Source organism: Pagrus major, chromosome 21 (genome assembly GCF_040436345.1).
Source record: "Pagrus major chromosome 21, Pma_NU_1.0".
In the NCBI taxonomy this organism is placed as follows: domain Eukaryota; kingdom Metazoa; phylum Chordata; class Actinopteri; order Spariformes; family Sparidae; genus Pagrus; species Pagrus major.
The window spans coordinates 1955033-1979475 of NC_133235.1; the positions used below are offsets into that span (position 1 = coordinate 1955033).

Below are 24443 nucleotides of genomic sequence, written 5' to 3' on the forward strand. Positions count from 1 at the left end.
CCCGCTTACCTGCCCTACGAGCAGCCCAATTGAAGAACAGCTGATTAGATCAAGTTCAGGTAGGGGCATTACTCTTAAGATCAATGGTTTATTACAGGAACAATTATGTGGCCCTTTGCTCAAGGGTAAGAAACACTGGGCAGGGGACTTGGCTATAGACATATCTCCAGAGGATTGGAAGTCATGTTTAAATAACATTAATACAATGTAGAAGGAAATGGGTGATAGGTTTATTCAACTGAAAATAATACATAGATGGCATCGACGCCACAACAACTTTATAAATGGAATACCAGTAGACTCTTGCTGGAGATGTGACGGGAGTGGTGCCTCTATACTACATATACTCTGTACATGTCCAGCACTTAAGGACTGGTGGAATAACATTCATCAGATTATATTTGAAGTCCTGCACAAAAAGTTCCAAATCTCTGCAAAACTGTCTATCTTGGGATCGACCACTGAGCTTCAGGACAATGACTTTTCGTGTTTTGAGAAAAGATGGATTATTTTGGCTCTCACAACAGCTAAACGGATCTACTAAGACACTGGAGGAAAAAATACCCACCTCCTTATGAAGACTGGACTACAACAATGGCACAGCTAGCTGCTTACGAGAGGGTGACATACTCCCTACTGGACAAACTGGATCAATATATGTTTACTTGGAGCCCTTTTACTGACTGTCTGTCTGTAAATTAATGGTTGCCTTGATAATGCAATGCTGTCAATGATTTGTTTTGCTTATCTATTGAGAAGTATCAGTGTGGTGGTCTATGTTTTTGTTTGTTTTGTTTTGTTGTTTCATTTGTTTTGTTTTTGTTTTTATACTCAACTCATTTACAAAAAATTTAGGGAGTAAATCTCTGGCCTTGATGGCTCCCTGATTGAGTGAATTAATCTCTCCCTGTCTGTATTATTTGTGTGTTAAACTTCAATAAAAATGTTCATTACAAAAAAAAAGAAGGCAGAATGGTGTGTATTCAAGCACTGATTAACGGTTCCAGGACAATATTGTGCAATATTTACGCACCGAATAAAGGTGATCCACACTTTTTTCATGATGTGAATAAGACGTTGGGAGAAAACTTGATTAAAGTCTCCTGCCAAGATTATTATCTTGGCAGGAGACTTTAATCAAGTTTTAGATCCCTGTCTAGATAGAAGCAAATATAGGGGCCCTCTGACGCCTAAGGATAGAGCTGCAATACATATGATAAACGAGGATGTAGGGTTGGTCGATATATGGCGATTGATAAATCCTACTGGAAGGGACTACACTTTCTTCTCACACTGCCAAAAATCTTATTCTAGGATCCACATGTTTTTGATTTCAAACACCATTATAAAACAACTTGTGACGTGTAAAATAAATGCAATGGCCCTCTCGGACCATGCTCCAGTAGAGCTCGGCATTGATATAAATACTGATGTAGAGAAAAAAGGTAGATGGGGAATGAATACTTTGTTAATACAAGATGAGAACTTTAATCTCCTGTTGAAGGAGGATATTAAATCTTTTTTTGAAATTAATGCTGGCAGCACCGACACAAAAGCAATGGAATGGGAGGCATCTAAGGCTTATATTAGAGGGAAAATTATAGCACATTCATCTAAAAAGAAAAAAGAGAATATGAAAAAGATAACGGAATTGGAAATTGTGATCAAAAATCAGGAAATGGAATTATCAACACATTTTTTGGATAAACTATATCAACATGTATGTAAGCTTAAGTTCCAGCTGCAGGAATCTATAATAAAAAAGTAGAATATGCTTTATTTAGGCTTGGGACAACATTTTATGAAGGAGGAGAGAAAACAGGCAAGCTACTTGCTAGACTAAAGCAGCAAAATTCTGATAATGTGATTCCGGCAATTAAAAAAGGCAATACATTAGCCTCCTCAACAAAGGAAATAAATGAGGTTCTACAACAGTTCTATAAAGATTTACACACATTGGACATTAATCCTCAACAGGATGAATTGACAGACTTCTTTACAAACATCAATATGCCTAAACTGTCAACCGAACAGATTGAGTGTCTGGACAGCCCAATAACAGAGAACGAAATCAGGAGGGCTGTTTCATGCATGAAAACAGGGAAGTCGCCTGGCGTGGATGGATTTCTGGCAGAGTATTATAAGCAATATATAGATATCATGGCACCAATATTAAAAGATGTATATAATGAAGCTTTCACATTAGGAACTCTCCCTCCAACATTCTACGAGGCCTTGATATCTGTTATACCTAAAAAAGACAGGGATACAGCAAGACCCTGCAAATTATAGACCTCTGAGTTTAATCAACCTGGATTGCAAAATTTTAACCAAGATTTTGGCCTTACGTCTGGAAAGTGCATTACCAAGCATCATACGCCCTGATCAGGTGGGATTTATGAAAAATAGGTCATCCACCGACAATATGAGAAGACTTTTACACTTGATATAGTCCAATAGGACAGGAACAGATTCGGTCGTTGACTTCTCACTAGACGCTGAGAAGGCATTCGACCGGGTTCAGTGGGAATTCTTGTTTGCAGCCTTATCGCATGTTGGAGTTGGACAAACATTTATTAGCTGGATAAACACACTATATAAAAGCCCAAAGGCGGCGGTGATAACGAACGGTTTAATATCACCCCTATTCAACCTCACTAGAGGAACCCGTCAGGGCTGTCCTTTATCCCCATTATTGTTCAATATCTTATTGGAACCTCTGGCTATTGCTATAAGAAGGAATGGAAATATTAAGGGGGTGGATGTGGGCGGGAAGGAGCACAAATTGCTATTGTATGCGGATGATATTATGCTGGTAAAAAGACCCACTGAATTCAATACCCCACTTAATGGAAACAATAAATTCATATTCCATATTATCAGGATACAAGATTAATTGGACAAAGTCAGAGGCCATGCCTATCTCGGGATTATGCCATTTGAATTCAGTGACAAATTTTGGGTTTAAATGGGTACCAAAAGGGATGAAATATCTGGGAATAAAACTAAGCCAGGATGTGGAAGAAATGCTGGCATTGACCTTTGAACCGGTACTACAAAAATAAAAACCAATTTAGATAAATGGGGAAAAATCAGGCTTACATTATGGGGAAAGGTTAATGTCATAAAAATGGTGATCTCACCACAATTCAACTATATACTTATGATGGTACCAGTTACTATATCTCCCCAGTTTTTTAAACGATATGACACGATAATTAAAGACTTCTTATGGGAGGGGAAAAGACCCAGAATTAAGCTTAGCAAAATGTGCTCACCTAGAGATAAAGGAGGACTGGGATTGCCGGACCCAAGATTATATTACATTTCCTTCGAAATGGCCAAAATAGACAAACACTGGACTAAAGATAATAAATTAGATTGGGTTGCTATTGAAAATAAGTTGGCATCTCCATTTTTGCCTATAGACAGACTCTCCCAGTCTTCACTTGACCTACCCAATCCTATCATGTCACACTCCAAAGAAATTTGGACTAAAATACATAAGGATAAATGTTGTGAAAAAGGGTAAAGCACCAGCATGGGATAATTTCTGGACATATATCACACTGACTGATAAACCTGTAATATGAACATGGCTGATAATTATTTCAATATTGATGTGCCCCTGAAGCTGATGTTGATCTTGTCGTTGTGTATTGGATTTTATATATTTTTTGTTTATAAGAATACCATGCAGCTTCACTATTTTATAACTTAATTAACTATTGGGGAAGTGGTGAATCATCTAATGTGAAGCTGTGGCAGAGGGATTTGAGAATACAGTGGTATGCAAAAGTTTGGGCACCCCTTAGGAAATTCACTGCATCAGTTTGTCACTTGCTGAGCTTTTGAAGCAGCAACTTCATTTTAACATATGTTATACCTTATGGAAACAGAAACATCTCAGTAGTTAAATCATTTTTATTGGTCCAACAGAAACATTTTTATGTGCATTTAAAAAAAAATAGGCATGTGCATAAATTTGGGCACCCCAAAGAAATAATTCCATTAATATTTAGTAGAGCCTCCTTTTTCTGCAATAACAGCCTGTAGACGCCTCCTATAGCCACAGACAAGTCCCTGAAGTCTGGCAGGTGGTATTTTGGCCCATTCCTCCATACAAAACGCCTCCAGTTCAGTCAGGTTTCTTGGCTTCCGTGCGTAGACAGTCTGCTTCAAATCAATCCATACATTTTCAATGATGTTAAGGTCTGGGGACTGGGATGGTCATTCCAGAACATTGTATTTGTGCTTCTGCATGAATTCCTTGGTGGTTTTTGAACAGTGCTTAGGATCATTGTCCTGCTGAAAAATCCAACCCCAGCGTAGCTTCAACTTTGTGACTGACTCTTAAACATTCTTGTCAAGAATCTGCTGATACTGAGAGGAATTCATGTGGCCCTCAACTTTAACAAGGTTTCCAGTACCTGTGTTAGCCACGCAGCCCCATAACATGATAGACCCTAACTAGGGATGTAACGGTATGAAAATTTCACACCACGGTAATAGTGACCAAAATTATCACGGTTATCGGTATACCGCGGTATTTTTAAAATGTCTTCAAAATGTTGAAAAAACACTGATACACTGATAAATTGAAATAATTTCACCAAGATTTATATTTAAATAGATTTATTATATATTAAAAGGCTTAGGGTATAAGCAGCCTGTTTTTGAAATGCGTCCTTTAATGTCTGTGTTACAGAGGTAGAATGAGATGTACTGGCAGTAGCACTGGATTGGCCAGCAGACCCTCTCTGTGAAAAAAATGAATAGAAAATGTCATTATTAATTATTACTGTCATTGTTACTTAATACTAAGGGTGCAACCAACAGATCACAAAACTCACAATCTAGATCATATCACTTTTGTGAGAAACAGGTTGGATAATCTTTTAGATCAAAACAAAAAGGATTATTGTTAAATTAATTATGAATACTCTATTTTGGCTCTTATCTCTATCTAGACACTTGTTATAGTCACCATTTTATATTATTCTTTATATATAGTCTATTCTACAAATAATCCACAAGTATTATATATTTCTGATATTACTTATATATATTGGCTGTCTGTCTCTGTCTGCTTGCTCGTCTGTTGTCAATGGACTCGGTCAATCTGATTGGTCTAATGGCTGCTGAGCCACAGGTAGACGCTGCTCCGGTGAACGGAGCTGAGATGAAAGTCAGTCATCTCATTCAGTTTGCATTCACTAACTCAGTCCACCCAGTACGTGTTTGTCTCAAATCCTCCTCACTGCAGCTCTGCATCAATATCTGGGGAATTATTAGGTCGACTTTAAAAAGTGAAATCTACAATTAATAAGCGGTTCAGATAACGTGCAAAAACACGGTTCAACTTCGTTCAGTTATACCACTATCTGGTCAGTTTACATTAGTGACAACAGCAAATTAGACAGAGAAAACTCGACATACACACATCATGCACCCAAGCTTAAGGTTAATTTACCTTGCATTCACTGAACAGTTGAGGGTGATGGTCGCGCAAATGAGTAAGTAAATTGGATGTGTTGCCGCCCCTCGCAACAACTTTCTTCTTGCAGCTCCTGCAGATAGGGCTGCCATCCTCGACCAGCTGTCCCTGAGCATTCTTATAATAACCAAAACACGCCCAGACTTCAGATTTGGTTCTCTTTGAAGGCGGAAAAATGCCTTGAGGGCCGCTACTGTCACGTCCTCCCTCCGCCATGTCTTCTTCACTACATAACAAGCGCATGTTGCACACTGCGCCTGCGTAGGGAGACTTGGATAAAGTATCTCGCGAGTTTTCCACACCGTGGTTATTGACCGCGTCGGTTACCATGGTAATTAAAACTTAAACGGTAACCTTCACCGTCGGGAATTTTACCGTGGTTTACCGTGACACCGGTAACCGTTACATCCCTACCCTCCACCAAATTTCACAGTAGGCAATAAGTTCTTCTCATGGAATGCAGTGTGTTTTTTTCAACATGCATACCTCCTCTTGTTCTGACCAAATAACTCTATCTTAGTCTCATCTGACCACAGTATTTTTTCCAAAATGCTTCTGGCTTGTCCAGATGTGCTTTTGCATACCTCATGCGACTCTTCTTGTGAGGAACACTCAGGAAAGGCTTTTTGCGCATCACCCTTGCAATGAGCTTTTCCTGGTGCAAAGTACGCTGGATTGTGGAACGATGAACAACTACACCATTAGCAGCCAGATGTTCTTGTAGTTCTCTGGAGGTGGTCTGTGGCTTTTCTGTGACCATTCTAACCATCCTTCGCCTGTGCCTTTCCTGTATTTTTTTCGGCCTACCACATCTTTCCTTCACAAGGACTGTTCTTGTGGCTTTCCATTTCTGCACTACATTTCTGACTGTGGAGACAGACAGTCCAAACCTTCCAGATAATTTCTTGTACCCTTCTCCTAATTCATAATAATGAATTATCTTGTCAGTGGAGAGTTATTTAGAGGCCCCCATGTTGCCACACTCTCAGAAAGAACCTAGGACAAGCACAGCCAGCAATTACTTATGTTAAACAGCCTTTTTCATGATTGGTTCCACCTGTCTTTTTAATTGAAGGTCTCACGAGCCAATCAAAAGATTTTTTTTGCTGCAACCTGTCAGCTATAAATCCCTACAGGTCTTGAAATGAATGCGATTAAAAGGGTGCCCAAATTTATGCACATGCCTATTTTTGTTTAAATGCACATAAAAATGTTTCTGTTGGACCAATAAAAATGATTTCACTACTGAGATGTTTCTGTTTCCATAAGGTATAACATATGTTAAAATGAAGTTGCTGCTTCAAAAGCTCAGCAAGTGACAAACTGATGCAGTGATTTTCCTAAGGGGTGCCCAAACTTTTGCATACCACTGTAGGTTTTACACAGGAGAAATGGTTGGAGATTTTGTCAGAGTGTGGAAAATATGTGAGAGAGGCAAGAGGAAAGTTCATACAGTATAAGATACACATCGATATTACCACCCTCCAATGAGACTTCACAGGATGAAACTGATGAATGACAACCTGTGTTGGAAATGTAAGACAGAGGTGGGAACTTTTCTACACTGTATGTGGGAGTGTGCCCTAGTGATACCGTTTTGGGTTAAAGTTGTAGAGGTTTTGAGTGGCTGGCTCGGTTCAGCGATACCTCTGAACCCTGAATTATGTTTATTAGGGGACAAATCCCGAATACCTAACATTTCAAAAGGTACCTTTTCTGTTATTATGGTCGGTTTGATCACTGCATTGAGAATCATTTTGAGACATTGGAAAACAGTTAAACGTCCAAATATGAAAGAGTGGGTGGACGCAATGGTTGAGACTGCATCTTATGAGTCCATGATCAACAGATTAATAGAGGAGGAAGACCCTGGTTTGAACTCAGCAAGGACTAAGATCCCTCAGTGACAGACTATTTTATTTTTCATGCCATGAAACTGTGAACTAGATTCTGGCTTACATGTGGACAGCATGTCTGTATTTTTATTTTTATTTGGGTGTTTTGTCATTTGATTTTCATATGCCATGTCTTGTGATGTCCGTGCCATGATCGGAGGGGGTTTGGGGGGTTTGTGGAAGCCATGTACTATCGATCTCTTTTTGTTTTGTTTTGTTTTGTGTTTTGTATTTTTTCTTGAAACTTGAAAATTCCAATAAAAATTTGAATTACGAAAAAAAAAAAGAAGGAAAAGTAATGTGTAAAGTCTGTTTAATATGAGTTGAATATGAGAATAATCACGGACATCCTGCTTATGTTTAATGACAATGATTGAGATAACACCACCAACATGTTGTTCCTGGAAGGTTTAGGAGACCATGGTTTGGTTTTAAAAATAAAAACATTCAAAGGTTCATTTAAACGTCATGTTACAACACCAGGGTTATAAAACGAAACGTGAGTTGAATTCCCTTTATGCTACACAGGAAAATAACAAACTATTTCATAGAGTAGGCAGACTGTGTCTGGGTGGGTGTTGTCTTTTAGTATCTTTGGGCTCTGTGCAGATGTCTCACTGATGCTCTGTAGATGGTACCAGTGGTTTTAATCACCTGCTGTAGAGCCTTCCTGTCCTGGGCCTTGATGAACCATGCCAGTTTGTGATGTTTCCAGTCAGGATGCTTTCTATCACTCCTCTGTGACGGTTGAATTCAGCCTTCCTAAGTTTCTGTAGGAAGTCGAGCCTTTTCTGTGCTTTGAGTTGTGATGTGTGTGACCAATATAGGTGTTGTGGTGGTTGATTCCCATTAACCTAAAACTGGGTTTTGCTGAGGTTGAGCAGTACATTGTCTTCTGCAAGATGTATTTATGCAATACTTATTTGTATAGGGACAAGTATGTAGCATAACCTGCCACACACTACAGCATTTATAGCCAAAGCTATAGCCGAACTCAAATACTAAATACTAGAAAATACAGAAAGAATAATATAAAACACAAGCTGTAATACAACACAATTAAAACACAAAGCACCAGATCATTCATGACTACATGACTGATGTTTGAGTTCTCCTGATGTCTGGAGTGCAGTCATGGTGTACAGTGTAAACAGGAGGGGGCTGAGCACACAGCCCTGAGGCGCTTTGATGTTGACCACTAACACAGAGGAGGTGTGACTGCCTATAAGAACTATCTGGTCCAATATTCAGCTGCAGAGTGATGTACTCAAGCCCAGCGTTTAGTTTTCCAATGTTCAACATGTGTTCGAAAGGATTCCTTCTCCCATCTGTGTTTTTTATAGTTATGACATTACAACAATGTGATGGCCAGTTGCAATTATGATCCTGGAAAAACATTAATTATGATGTTCCAGGAATGACACCAACACGGTGGTATCAGACCACGCCATCAGCACATGTAAAGGTGCTATAAATAGCAACAGCTGTGTGATGTGGTCGTGTGAAATAGCAACTGTTCTGATGCCGACGTTAAATTGCACTGAGCTTCCTATTTTCTGTTCTTCTCAGTCTAATGACTGGTAGGGAACAGGTATAGGAACACATGTCCATCGCCTCCGCATTTCATTGAGGTTCTGTTTCTTGCATTAATTACTCCTTTCATCTGCAAGCTGACTGTTGTCAGGAAAGAGGCCCTTGGAGCCTCTCCCCTCTTCACCTGGCAAGGAGGATGTTGTTGTCTTTACAATAAAACCGTCGAATAGATGATTCCCAGGAGACCATCTATCGTTATTTACAACTTTACAACAGCATTTGTCCTCTTCCCCCCCAGAAGATAGATACATTCCTTTCTTTCAGGTCAATCGAGGTTCATCACAGATGAACTAACTCTCTAAAACATCAAGAGGAACAGAGAACTGTTTTGTGACAAAGATGTGTTATAACTGAATATCTTTGCAATTGCAAATTAGATAACGACGGCTAATGTTCGGTGTCTCTCCTGATCGAATTAACAAACACACTCTCCAGAGTAAAAGTACTCTGGGGCCCTTCTCTTTGTTTTTCTATTCCTCTTAACACTCAGTGATGGTTTACGACTATGTGTTCTCTTATCTGCCACATTCCAACCTATAACGGTTTCTGCACTCATCCAGATCTCAAGCAAGTTCTAAATAACCATTAAACCAGGATCTCATCCTCTTAATTTTAACAAATTAGGAAACAGTGAAAGAAGTTAATAAAACTGGTTTTTCCCATGTTTCCAGGAGATCTTTGTTCAATACGTTTTTCTTGATTACCAGTAAATGTTTCTGATATGTTTTTTTAAACAAGTATTAAGCTAGAACTAAAAGAAATATGTATAAGTGATCAGTTCTACTGTATATTCAAGTGTGTTTTTATGTTTTAATCAAGTGTTAATTCCCTTTGAATGCTAAGTGATTTTAATCATGTCATATTATTTCATGTTAGACAAAGTCCACCTATTAAGCCATGGTGAAATTCTGGGAAAGGCGAAACACGATCTCGAAACATTAAAAACGATAGTTTAGTTTAATTAAGTTTTGTGAGTTTAGACTTATAATATCGTCTAAAGCGTGAACGCTGTCAGCCCGCCCCTTTAGTCCCGCCTGCCAGCCGGGATAACAAAACAAAAAGACATCCCTCTCACTCGCGCTCTTATTCTTAAAACTTACTCTTGAAACTCTTCTCTTTTCTTTTCAATTTTTCAACTCTTTACTTTACTTTGCGACACGCTCCAAGACAGCGATCTCTGCAGAATTGACCACGTGTTGATTTTTCTCATTTTTCTCATTTGTGGTATTGACTCACTTTCTTTAAGTGCTTTCACTTTTGTTAAGTGCTAACAGAACAAAGTTCTGCTTTGATATTTTTTTAATATATCGTTGAATATCACAACCTGACTCAGAGGAAGTGAATTTAATCTAATTTATCTTGTATTAAGTAACAACGGAAGATCCGCCCAGCCAGCGTTTCATCCTCCAGTTATTTTATTCAAGAAAGTTGAATTAATTTACGAATCAGAGCTTAAGTACCACCACTCGAAGCAACAAGAAGAACATTTTCATAAAGATCATCATCCTTGATAAAGACTTGCAGTAACTGGCTGCTTCAACAAACCATGCGAGCGGTTTGCAACGACAGAAAGACTTTGTGCCAAGCCGAGACCGGCTCTGCCTCCAACGCTCACAAGCGGTGCCATCCCGCTGGGCAGCGGACCAAGATTATCATCAGCTGAGTGCTGGACGAGTTGCGCTCTTCCTCCGACATCGGAAAGAGGGCGTCACCCACTGTGACATCGGACGAACCGCGACTTCCCTCCAGCTATTGGACCGGCACTGCGAGCCCGCAGTCGAGCTACGAACCTTGGAGGAAAGACCCAAAGCCGCGGACTTCCCAACTCTCCAGACAAAGTAGGCTAAACATCTTGCACACTGCTGGATTCACACACATGAAATGAGTTGGTGTCTTAAGTTCTGGTTCCCATCTTTTGAGCTTAAGAGAAATTCGGTTAGGGTCTCGTTAGTATTAAAATTACTTAGTAATATTTGAATGCTTTCACCCGACACGTGATTTCACCATCCGCACATGTTCATATAATCCCATTACCTTAATCATCCACATTTTCTGTTATCTTTTGTTGTTCATTTAAATTGCCATTTCTTTTATTTACCCTGAATTATCTAGTTAATAAACATATTTAACCGTATGTCGTTGTCTATGCAGGTTTGTTTTTAATGTGGAGAACCGATGGAAACTGTAGAAGTCACTGCTTCATTTATGAGATTGAATACATTGATTTGAAATTGATTAGAATTGTTCAAAGCTAAACTTGTCCAGTCGAATTTGATTAATTACCTCCGGATTATTCAAATAGATAAACAACGGAGGTGGTGCCCCATTTACGAGTGTTTTATTGATCGCCAGTGATTAATAAATGACATTTATTATTAGTGTATCTCCTACACAGGTATCGATGTGTATTAATCTAGACACTCATTTTCTGTTAAGTGATTAACGAGTCATTCCACACAGAGACCGATCTACACTTACCATAAGGAAATTAAATGTCACAGTCTTCCTGCTGGGTAAAGGCCCGGTTCCTTCTAGATCTACACCCAATATGGGCTTTAACAATATGTTATTCATCTGTAGCCAGTCTGCAGTAACCCACCACCATCACATATTTACATATCATGTTTCCGACTGTTGGCATTCAGACTCACTGTGAGGCCAGGCGGGGCCTGCGTAGACTCATGCTGTAGCTCCTCTTCCAGCTCTTCTTGCCTTGTCGGTTCCTGACTCCATCCTCCTGGTCCATCATCTGCTCCAGCAGGGTCTGGTCGTCAGCGTTGAGCGGAGCCACACTGATGTCTCTGACGGCCCTGAACTCACCACAGTTATTCAGGTGCTCGTTCTCCAATCGGAAGAAGTTCCACACAAAACGTCTGGCGAGAAGAAACACTGGCTGTCAGCTGGACAATTTATACTGACAGATTACTTCACATATTTTCATACTTATAACAGTGGTGAATAACAATAGTCCACATCGTCATGACAGCCAATCATCATCACACACTGTGTCACACATGCTTTCTTCTCAATTAACTAAAAATAAAGTTAAATGAAAAATCCCACATTTATGTTTTGAACAATTCAAGTATGTAGTCAGACAAAAAGCTGCTGAAGCAGTGTGAGTAGTGGTTCATTCTGCAGCAGCAGCATTAAACATTACGATTAGAACTGTAAGAGAGCACTCGTACTGGCATAACCCTGACCCCTTCCCCAGAGCAGGGTTTGCGCCGACTGTACGGGGTTATCCCCTGAATATCGACTAAACACAGGGCTAAAAGGTGCCAGTGTAACAGGGAGCTGAGGAAATGAGTTGTGATGTGTCATTCTAGACTGTAACACTAGCTGTGTGTTTAGATTAAACCCTGGGCTAAGAAGTACAGTGTGAATCATACAGCCCCTGGTTTACGTTAACCCTGAGTTAACAATGTTAAGGTTATGAAAAATTAAGTCAACTCTACTTTCAGCTGTTTTCTCTTTGGTTAACTCTTTTACTCACCACAGGCCCACAGCTGTGTTTAGCAGGAAAGAGAATTTCCATGTTTGTATCTGATTATTAATACTGTGCAAACGTTACAGAAGAGGAGCAGTAGAGTAGAAAGGCTGGAGATACATAAAAAGAGGAAAATGAATCAGGGGAGGACAGAAGGTGTGTTTACCTAAAGACCTCCATTGGGGCCAGTATAGTGGCCAGTATGTCAGAGATACCGTGAAGCCCCGACACTGTGCTGAGGGTGACAGTTAAAGTCCATGAGAAACGCAACAGCACATCCTCCACTATGGCACTGTAGTAATAGGCCTGGATGTAGAGACAGAACAGGAAGAAACACAACATCACATTAAAGTTTATATTCTCAGGGACTGAAAGGGTCGAACTATCAGCCACTCTGCTGTAACACATTGAGCTTCACCCCTGTGTGCACAAATACCTTGTGTGGGTAGACTATCTCCTCTCTCAGAAAGGTATTCTCCCCTGCATTGCGGTCGAACAGGCCCCAGTCCATCTTCAGATCCCAGACCAGCGTGTAACATGAGCTGACCACTAAACAGCTGATATACAAGTAGAAGAAGATCTGGGCGTCAGCGTGGGCTTCAGCTGAGGAGGAGAGACACACGAGTGTGAGCTTAGACAGCTAGCATAGCATCACATTTATATGTTTCAAAGCAACCAGTTTGTTTTTCTAATAGGCTCATTTAAATGCAGTTTCTTGATAACAGAGTCATGTTGTAACGTGTGCTGGATACAAGATCTGTGCTTAAGCTCGATGGACTTCCAGCTGTGTGAGGGGAGCTGTGTTCCTTCAGCTTGCAGAAGGCTTTTAATGTGAAACATCTTTGCAGGAAGTGATTACTTTAACTGAGATCTTAACACCAGAGAACGGTGAAATGACTGGAATGAATGAATTTCTGAAGAAAATGCTTTTTCGAGTTGTGACTGTGAAACTTGGGTTCTGATCATTTGTATGACATGAGTCAGGGAAGAAGGCAGGAAGTGAAAACATCTTACTTAATTACGAAGAAACAGTCTCTAAAAAAGCTGTGGTTCATACAAAAGGCCTGAACTATCTAATGGACCTTTCAGTAAAGCTGTGTGTACCTTTATGTGTGCTGTATAGGGCAGCAAAGGTGACAACAAAGAAGGAAGTGGAATATTTCCCAGCATTGACCAGGTGAGGGAAGGCCCGTTTGGTGTCACGGTAACGTCGCAGACACTGGACAAATCGGAACCAAGCAGGAAGACACTGGATCACTGCACGGACACCATAGGAGTAGGAGTTACACACATCTTTACCTGCGGAGAACGACATGCACACAGTGTGGTCATGATGGTGTGTGGGTCTGTCATCACTGGATCAGTGTTGTGGATGCCTGAAGTTGAATTCAACTGTTTTGAATCTCACCTGAACTGCTGATGAGTCCATCATGTTTTTTCCAGTCCAGTTCAAAACTGTAGAAACAGATCATGTACTCCAGATCCATCAGAACCACCCCCAGAGAGTTCAACTGGTCAGCCAGCCAGAAGTCTGCGAAGCCAACACGATGAAACGGAGCCGTCACCACTCGAAACTAGGACAGAAGGGGACAGAGAGGACAGAGAGGACAGGACAGGAGTGTTAGTGTTAGTGTTTGAAGCAGTTTCTATCACTTGTATGCTCAGTCAGGTTGAGTGACATCACTAGTTTCCATTCAATCATTCACTTGAAAGTTAGTCTTGTTATTATATTATGGTACTTTGGTGCTGTGATGAACTAATCTGGTGTTGAAACATCTCTGACCGATAAGCAACAAAGATTTAAAAACACACTGTTCAGTTCCACACTGGAGGTGCCTGAAGGGTCTTACAACAAATGCACCACGACAACATACAGAGGATGTAGTGAGGACGATCCTGGGATGAGAGTATGGAGGTGAAAAGCCTGAATGTGAAACAATGGACAGTTCAAACATGAGGTAGCATTCAGACAGAAATCAGTCCTGGTGGGGACCCTGTGGTTTTAGGGTTGTGCGGCGCTGTGGGAGACTTATTCTATGGTTTGTTTGTGGGACGGAATGTTGTGAACTTTAAACCTGCCAGTCCAGCAGATGGCAGTAATGCACCTCAAAGCAGTCTGCCAAAGGCCATTAAAGCAACATTATGTAGAAATTCCAAATCCCAGGTGTGTAATAGTTTGTTAGATGTAATGTAGGTGCCGACTACAAACAAAACTCAAAACATCATGTCAATGTGATGTCTTGAGGTAAACATGTATGTAACGCTGTGATCCTCACTGAAGTTACATAGTGCAGAAACAAGTGACAGACACCATTCAGCCTGTTACAACACACTGTACCATCAACATGACTGTGAAGCTGTTAGTTTAAGGTCAAAAAGTTACATCATTTTGCTTTAATGTTTAAGACTGAGGCCAGTGACGTTGTGGGAATGGAGCTGGACTCTCTGACGGTGGTGTCAGAGAGGAGGATGCTGTCCTAATTACATGTCATCTTGGACAATGGCTCTCATCCTCTCCATGACGTGGTGGTCAGCCACAGGAGTACATTCCTCACTAGACTGAATCCCACCAAGATGCACCACAGAGCGCCACAGGAAATCATTCCTGCCTGTGGCCATCAAACTGTTTAATTCCTCGCTCTGAGTGTGGCATTATTGCTCTGTATATATGTACATTTCTTGTATTTTTGTTTTGTTTTTGTTGATATTGATATTATTATTATTATAACTATTATTGTTACTATTATCATCATCATCATCATCATTATTACTATTATTACTATTATTATTATTATTATTAATATTTCTGCATATTCTGAATTTTGAATGGGAGCAGCTGTAACACAAACAATTTCCCCTAGGGATAATAAAGTATTTCTGATTCTGATCTGATTCTGATTTAAACAACAAAGGAGAAGCTGCTATGTGGCTCTGCTACTAGCATGCTGGTCCTACAGAGACTGTCCACTCGACAGATGTAAAAAGAGCATTTTAAACTAGTGCACTTTCATGCTGCTGGTATGATCACCTGCCTATGTGACTGGCCTCTGCAACGTGACATCAGGTCGAGTTTCTTCAAAAGTTGATTCGCTTTCAACTTTTTCCCTGCAGCTGGCTGCGGTGTTTTTCTGGCACCCTGTGTGGTCCGCACCGCCACAACGTAAACACACTACCCTATTTGACCCAGGACTAGTAGAAGGGCAGTGTGAATCGTCAGCCCTACATACTGTGTTTACATGATATTACTCTATTTATAGAAAGCTTTACTACTGCTTCATTTCATCATCATTCATATCTACAGTATGTAGAGCTGAAATCAATGATTGGTTATTTGATTAGTTCATCAACAGACTAGCATCACCACATGGCAGTTGTATGCTGTCAAGATGCTGTTCCAGAGCTGTGGCGTTGAATTGTGACCAGAACATTTTTTGCAGAATACAATACAATACAATACAAGTACATGTCACAGTTCATTTGACCTTCTGGATATAAAATATAATGACTTCATCATTTCATCCTATAAGACATTTGTATGTAAATGTGAAAATAAGTTTTCTGCCAGTCAGCTGCAGCCTGACATTTATGGTCCGATACCTACAGGAGAACATAAGAGACGCATGTGAACCGCATCAATGGTCAATGACTTCTATGGACAGAGAAGGAATATGAATATGAATTCTCATGCAGCTGCTCGTAACTTAGATACAACAGAGAGCACCCTTTTCCCTGACATGTTAAATAGTTGATGTGTGAAATGGTTTCAAGTAAGTACAAGGAACATAACACAATGCAGACTGTATAAACTGAGTAATGGTACCAGGAGTTTGAGCAGCCAGAAGCGTGACTTGTAGTAGCAGGTCTTTAAGGGGTTGATGAGGAAGAGGAAGAAGAGGCCGTAAAGAGCCAGAGGGTTAGCTTGCATTGGCACCAGGATGCTATCACTGAAGAGACAGGACAGCAGGCTGACGCACCACAATACCCCCAACAGACCTGCAATCTGCATACACAGAGACACAGAATATTCATCAGCTCTGATGTCCACAAGGACAATGACACAACGTGTTAGCTCCCATAAAAACCTCAGTCATAGAAATGCTCCTGGTAACAAAGTGTACTTGTTTTCCACCAAAAATATTCCAAGTGTATTTATGGCCTGGACACGCTGACCTGTCATATTCCAGGAAGTAAAAACTAGAACTAAAACTAGAGTCACTAGATGATTCAAATTTCAGACCTTTAAATCTTTAAATATTCTTTGATGCATCATTTATGTTGCATCTATACTTTGAGGATTGTGTGTTTGTGTGTGTGTGTGTGTGTGTTTGTGTTTGTGTTTGTGTTTGTGTTTGTGTGTGTGTGTGTGTGTGTGTGTGTGTGTGTGTGTGTGTGTGTATGTGTGTGTGTGTGTGTGTGTGCTCATACCTCAAACAGATGTTGGTGGGACAGGTTGTTTCTGGGGTTGAGTTCAAAAATGAGGACATGGTTGACTCCTGCCTGTCTCCAGCCGTAAGTGTTGATGCCTGGAGGATAAAAACAATGAACCAACGGACAAACAGACAAACGGCTGCTGGTGTGTCATGTGATCAGAGCAGTATACAGATGATATCATTAACATGATATGAGACTCTATATGGTCTTAGATACTGGATATTATTATAGGTTGATATGTCTAAAGTGTTGTCTTTTCATGGTTTTAAAGGCTCATTAGTCATTACAGTAAAGTGATGTCATTCTCTGAACTCACCAGACTGTTCGACTTCAAGCATCAACAGTCATCCCTACAATTCTGTCACAATCAAGTTATTTGGTCAAAAATATTGTGATATTTGATTTTGTTGCCCAGTCCGAACATTTATGAAGAGCTTTACGCTGGCCAAACATTTTTATTTATATTTCTATGTATGTATTATTCAGGCCGTATCAGGTGTGATCATTTGAACACGGACGGTGGGACTAGTGTGTGTATCAGAACCTGTGATAACAGAACCTGTACAGTGTGTGACGTCACCACTGCAGCTGTGGATGGTTTTATTTTTCATGCATAGTTTTAGTTGGACACAACTATGCTTGTTTGCTTACCTTCCTTCTCCTAAATTCAATGAATGCAAACTTGTCCCTAAGCTCAGTATCGTATTGTGTGTGACTGTGTGTGTGTGTGTGTGTGTGTGTTTGTGTGACTGTGTGTGAGTGTGTGACTGTGTGTGAGTGTGTGACTGTGTATGCGTGTGTGTCTGTGTATGCGTGTGTGTACCTAACAGGAAGAGGAATTCTATTAAAAGGAAGCCTCCTCTGTAGATCCTGACCATAGGCCAGACATCTTCACTACGGATCATCACAGCTCCTGGCGACAGGGAGACAGACAGAGTGTGTGATGGATGGACAGAAAGAGACCAAGTATAAACATCAGCACCAGATCTTTCGGTAGAAAACTACTATTTTATTATTTATATCCTAAAACATCTTTTCTAACAGAAAAGTTTGACTGAAGAACATCTAGATAACTACGATCTATCAATTCTGCATCGGAGTCGTACTGAGCAAAGCAGTGTGGGTTCTCAAATGTTGACATTAGGTTACAGTATATAGTATATTGTAATATTTTCAGACAACCAGTCACAACCTGCTACTTCCTCTGAGTCTGTGACAGATTTTACACCAGGCCATGAGCACATTTAGCTTGTAAACCTGGAACTCATCAGATCCTTTGAGGATTCAGAAAGTACATTAAAGTGTCAGAAGTCAAATTATTAATCTCAGAGAAGTGGGACTTCTACAGAGAGCTAGACTAGAGGTTTCTTATTTTTTCTCTCATTACTAATTTTGAAGCAGTGATTCAGTTTTCTTGTTCTGAAACTGAAGTTAAGTGTGATCTGCTGTGAGCAGTGCCAACAAAAATATTCCAAGTATATTCATGGCCTGGACACGCTGACCTGTCATATTCCAGGAAGTAAAAACTGAGTCACTAGATGATTCAAATTTCAGACCTTTAAATCTTTAAATATTCTGCATCATTTATTTTGCATCTATACTTTGAGGATTGTGTGTGTGTGTGTGTGTGTGTGTGTGTGTGTGTGTGTGTGTGTGTGTGTGTGTGTGTGTGTGTGTGTGCGCGCGCACATGTTTGTTACCTGTAATGACCACAGTGACTATTAAGACCAGGAACACTCCACAGTAAAGGCCAACTCTGAAGGTGGTCCAAGCAGGAGCAGGCTGCAGGCAGACAGACAGACACAGTCAGTGCCTCACAGCAAAATACACAATCAAAACATCACATTACTGTGTTTATTATTCAAATATAAACCAAACCTGCTCACTCTATAATAATTATAACAACACTAATGATCTGAGTCAGTAATTAAAATATCACACAAAAATGAATTTGGACTTGGATGGTAAAAAGTGAACTTGACTGAAAGTCTTTCTGTGTCTGATATTAAAAGTACTTAAGTATCAAAACTACAAGTAACAGTTAATTACTGTATATGCAGTGAGGGGGCTGCCTATCAAAACTAAACAGTGTTTTGTGAAGGAGCTGCTGCTCTGCCCGTCAGAGCAGCAGACCCTGATGCCCGTCAGAGCATCAGGGTCTAGACCTGAAGAATCAACAGTCACATCAGATTCTGCTCTGATCCGGAGACCTTTACTGACTGGAGGAGAACTCAGAGATTAGTTTTTCATTTTTAGCATTAGAAAATGGATTTATCTTCAGTCCTGTTTATCAACCTGACTGCAGCAATGTCAGTGTTTTTGTCACATTTACTGTAATATTGACTGCTGGTTAGGGTTAAGTGCTGAATAGTGAGTGTTTACCTGAATTTAAAAAGCACACACTCTCTTTGTCTGCTGTTGCTGGCTAACGTTAGCTCAAGGCTAATGTAGTAAAGTAATCTGGCTTTTGGGGGCAGATAAACACTGTGATGAGTAATGAGTAAGGCAAACTAACACAAATGATCCTGACGTTAAACTCTGTTTGATGTTGGTTAATAAACCATTAAACAACTAGCACCGCTGATGAAAATCTATCTGACAACACTCAGACACAAATGGTCACACACAAGGTAGTTTTGAAGTTTTATTCATGTTTAGTCTCATTTACTGGCAACCCAATGAAACGCATCGTTACTGTGAATCACTTTGAGTACTGTGAGTACTTTGCGTTTGAACATTGTTTGAAACATCTGGGATAATGTGAGGACACAACTCAACAACATACATAAACAAGGTCTAGTTTATTTTAGACATTTTAATGCAGAAGTCTTACATATTGTATCTTTAAGGATAGTGTGTGTGTGTGTGTGTGTGTGTGTGTGTGTGTGTGTGTGTGTGTGTGTGTGTGTGTGTGTGTGTGTGTGTGTGTGTGTGTGTGTGTGTGTGTGTGTGTGTGTGTTACCTGTGCAGCTCCCAGGGGAGGTACCCTCAGCCTCTTCATGGCTCTCTGCCTGTCACCACCTTCCAGCTCAGTTGTGACCAATGCCTAAAAGACACAGAATGAATCAAGAGGGCTGCTCTCTTCCTAACTGATAATAACTGATAATTAAAATGGCGATTATATTTTGTTGGATGAGCTCTTCTGTGGCTGAATTGACCAGGATTACTTCTGTTCTGTCCCGTTACATTGTTAAATGCCACTCTTACAAACCATTAATGTTTGTACATATTGCCGAGGTGAGGAGGATCCTAAAGTGTGCGATTTCATTTCATGAATGGATGGATGTTACATGGCTGGAATATTTGGTAAGTACAGTATGAAGTAACGTAACGTTAACAGAATGGTTTCTGTTCCTGCCTGGCTGCCTTCAGTGTCTCCATCGTGGACAAGGTGATGGCGTTTTGTTATCTGTTAAGACTAGATAACTTGTGGGGAGAATAAACTGAAAACAGGTCAGATGAGAGGGGTCTGGCCATGTGAGACTAGATATGACTTGAATGCCACACTCGTCAGCCTCCAGTAAAATCAGCTGATCCAACGTTTAGTGTTACCCCGGGACCACAAAGATTTAATGTTAGCCCATATTTTCTAACCCTATCGCCAGAGTTATGTGTGGAAGTGGAGAATTACTTTATGAACAAAAATATCTCTGATGTAACGTTAGTCTCTTAGTCTACACTGAAAAACATGACATTAATATAAAGTCTGATGCATGTATGGCTGCTTCATATCTAACATTAACGTACAGCAGTTACCTGTCTGTGTCAGTCTGTTTACTTTAGATTAAGAGGGAGATTAAGAGGATTTAGATATTTTCAGCAGAAGTGGCCTCAGATGACGATCAGATCAGAAAGTGTTTCTTACAGCTACTTTTGAATTACAATGTTGACCATGTGGACTTGTACATCCTGCTGCAGCAGTACATTACCTCAGTCTCAGAGATGAGCTGTGTGATTTTCTTGCATGTGTAAAATGGAGCCACTTCAACATGAGCCACCCTCCAGTCAGCTCCCCTCGACGTCTCCAAAATCTTATCATGCTTCTTCAAGATCTTCCTGAAACCTGTGAAGTTCAGGTTCTACAGAGAGAGAGAGAGAGAGAGAGAGAGAGAGAGAGAGAGAGAGAGAGAGGAAAGCATTTCATGAGAGAAGACACAAACCACACTAATCCAGAAGTACAGAATTGGGAGACCAGTTCCTCCACTACCAACATTTCAAATCCATAATCAAATCTAAAATTAACAGAACCAACAGCACACTACAACCCTCTCAGTTACATGAAGAGATTAGTAAAAATAACTCAAACCACATTATGTTTAACTGTATGTTATCGTCTGTATTTTTTGACCATCATCAACCCTTTTGTCTTCCTCATTGTTGTTTAGTGTTTTGCTTGTGTTTGCTCTTGTTGGTCTGTGTGCACTGGTTTGTGTTGTAAACTTTATCACCTGTCCCAGCCAGCTGATTATAAGCAGGTATTGAAAATGTGAAGGTAACAATAAGTCAAATAGTAGCACAGGCTCTGCAGGTGGTACGGTTGTGTTGAGTGCAGCAGATAACCTGCAGACTGGAGGAACAGTGGGGATAATAGTGGCTTAATCATAAACACATCCTTTGACCATTATTCTCCTCAGAACTTAAAGCTGCTGTAATGGATTTGTTTTGGGAACAACCTGTGAACACAACATGAGACATGTTATAAACACCAAGTTAGCTAACAGGAGCATATGACAACATCTCAGGAGACACAGAACAACATCTGAACTGATTTGGTGTTTGTGTTAACCTGATGGATTCAAGTCCCATATTCACTCTCTTTTAACTCCTGAGGGAAATGTCTGTCTCTTTGGCTGCTAAATGCTCCACTGTGTTCACCAACTTTGTCTTGGTACTGGGCAGGAAGTGTACAGCGGGTTTATAAGAGCTGTTTTCCAACAGAGCAGTGAGATTAAACAGATCAAACAATGAGCTAAAGAGGGCTCAACAGTGGGTTTGTGAACCTTTCTCTCTACACCTAAGTGCTCGTCATGATGCAAGACAGCTTTCACACTGGCACACTACAAAGTGGGCTAACCCAGACTTTAGCCTAGGGCTTGCTGGTCCTGCTCCTGAGCAGGGTTAGCCCTAAATGCAGCGCTAAAAAGGTGCTAGTGTCAAAAGGAGAAATGGCAGTTTGAAAAGTTATCCCAGGGTCAGCTCTACGGATAGCCCTGCGCAGAGGATATATATCCCTCTAATCTTTTCATCCACTGTTTCATATGGACATCATGATGAGTGCAGTTTTAACGACAGTTTGTATCAAACACATCTACAGCAGCCAACAAACAGATAATTGTCAGTTATCTGTTCTAAAAGCTTTTCATGAACAGCTGAGTGATACTTTTATTGGTTATAACTAGGGGTACCAAAATGTTTCAATCAAAACTTGAATCGAATTCTGGATTTTAAGGATCAGGGGCCTCTTGAATTATAACAGCTATATGCGTCAATCTGTGAGCAAAGATAACTTAATGGTTATGTTGTTTACAGTATATATGTTACATGAACTTTATTAGACATGTTAATTTAAACATCTTGCCAGGGACAACGAAATAAAGTGAATGGTGTTGAGGAGAATTGTCTCCCGTTGAGGTGAAGTTTGTGCACCTGATAGTTCTGCAGCAGAATGAGGCTGAGGTAGAACTCAGAGAAGGCCAGCTGCAGGTCCTTTATGTTTCTGTGTTTGCAACGTTCCTGCTGCGACAGAGCGAATACCGTCTTCCTCCTCCTCAGGCCCCGCCCATTAGCCCAGCTCTCCCTCTGGGCGTCCAAAGAGGACTGCAGCTCGTTCTGCAGCGTGGCGAATCGCCGCTGAGCCTCAGCCAGCTTTTCTGGAGAGAAGACAAGATGAAGATGATTGAAAGATAGAAAGCCACTGCAGGAGAGTGAGCACAACACACCCAGCTCTAACATCTGTGACTGTGTGTGTGACTGTGTGTGTGACTGTGTGTGTGACTGTGTGTGTGTGTGTGTGTGTGTCTGTGTCTGTGTTTTGTGTGTGTGTGTGTGTGTGCGTGTGTGACAGTGTGTGTGTGCGTGTGTCTGTGTGATTGTGTGTGTGTGTGTGTGTCACTCAGTAGTAGCAGTTATTACCAGAGTAGAAGGTGTTGATCTTGGCCAGTTCTTTTTCACATGTCTGGAAGAATTTCTCCTCAAACTTGGCGTAGTACCTCTTAACTGTGTCCTCGTCTGTCACTGCAAAAACATACGGGTAGATAGATTATTATCATTATCATAACATTATAATACATTATAACACTTGTCTCACAGCAATGATTAATGGACAGGATGGCAGAAAGGGAAGGGGAATAGAGGACAGTAAAGGCAGAGCAAGGACAAGTAGGGATGGAGGATTGAGTATGTGAATGGAAAATCCCAGGTTTTGTGCAGCAGAGCTCCGTAGTGTCCTGCTCTGACCAGCAGGTGGAGCAGTGAGACAGCCACAGGACATCACAGCCTCTGGATCCTCTTGCTGCTTTCTATCAACACTTTTTCAAACCCTGTCTTTTTAGTTGTAGTTTAAATGTTTGCCTCTGGTTAGCTTTCACAACTTTGACTCTTCTAATGTGTAAAGATGAAGTTCAATGCAGTACACATACTAACTTTAATAAGTTATCTCATCCAGCATTACAACAATGCAGGTTTCTCCTTCACTACAGCTGCATAAACACAATGTTGAGATGCTGACACATGAAATGTCTTCTCATTGGCACATTACTTTATATCTTAATTATATTTTGTCAAATATTTTTCTTAATTCTGACAAAGTGGTTGGGATGAACAACCAACAACCAACAAAAACATTAAATACAAGTCAATGTGTGGCAAAGCTGGAGCAATTAAAAGCTATAAGCTACATAGTTACACTTTAAATATCTTTGTTAATTTTAAGCACACACAAACACACACACACACACACACACACACTAAACATTAAGGCCTTACATACAGTACTAAAAAATGTGTAGACAGACAGCAGAATTGACCTGCTATGATGCGCTCAGGGTCATCAGTGATCCGTTTCACTCCAATAACCTTTGATCAGATCTTGAGAGAACTGATCTCAGACTGTGGCACCGACAGATCAGAGGAAAGACTCAGCGACAGACTGATACAAACAAGAACGACTGAACTGACTGTAAGACAGGAGCACTGTTTGCTGGCCATGCTCGACAATGATCTGTTTTCTGTACATATCACTGCAGCTGGCTGTAAAACACAGTACTAATGCTGGGATCAAACCATTCAGATTCAACACAGTGTTGGGTTAGTCTATCACAGAGTCATACATTTTTATCGTGCTTTGACCAAGCAACATAACCGATATACAACATCATCCCTCTTACACAGTTGAGACGTGCACTGAGCTCCTGTTGGTCAGCCTCGCAGAACACGGTGTGTTGTAAAGTCAAACTAGTAGAGAGAGCAAACAATTGTGACATGCCAGTTGTTCTGTCAGGACATGAGAGGAGCTCAGATGCTGTGTCAATCATCTCCC

General features: G+C 40.5%; 1 protein-coding gene across 1 annotated transcript in view; it reads right to left on the reverse strand.

The window, feature by feature from the left end:
• LOC141016515 (xenotropic and polytropic retrovirus receptor 1 homolog) overlaps positions 1–24443 on the reverse strand; it is a 96391-nt gene that overhangs the window by 19158 nt on the left and 52790 nt on the right. The window contains exons 3-15 of the mRNA XM_073490909.1: positions 23039–23140; positions 22553–22776; positions 20836–20985; positions 19869–19952; positions 18607–18688; positions 17730–17819; positions 16901–16998; positions 16296–16475; positions 13884–14049; positions 13580–13774; positions 12912–13078; positions 12642–12781; positions 11637–11858 (exon numbers count right to left, since the gene is read on the reverse strand). Of these exons, the coding sequence (XP_073347010.1) occupies positions 11637–11858; positions 12642–12781; positions 12912–13078; positions 13580–13774; positions 13884–14049; positions 16296–16475; positions 16901–16998; positions 17730–17819; positions 18607–18688; positions 19869–19952; positions 20836–20985; positions 22553–22776; positions 23039–23140 (1900 nt within the window). The remainder of the gene's footprint in view (positions 1–11636; positions 11859–12641; positions 12782–12911; positions 13079–13579; positions 13775–13883; positions 14050–16295; positions 16476–16900; positions 16999–17729; positions 17820–18606; positions 18689–19868; positions 19953–20835; positions 20986–22552; positions 22777–23038; positions 23141–24443) is intronic.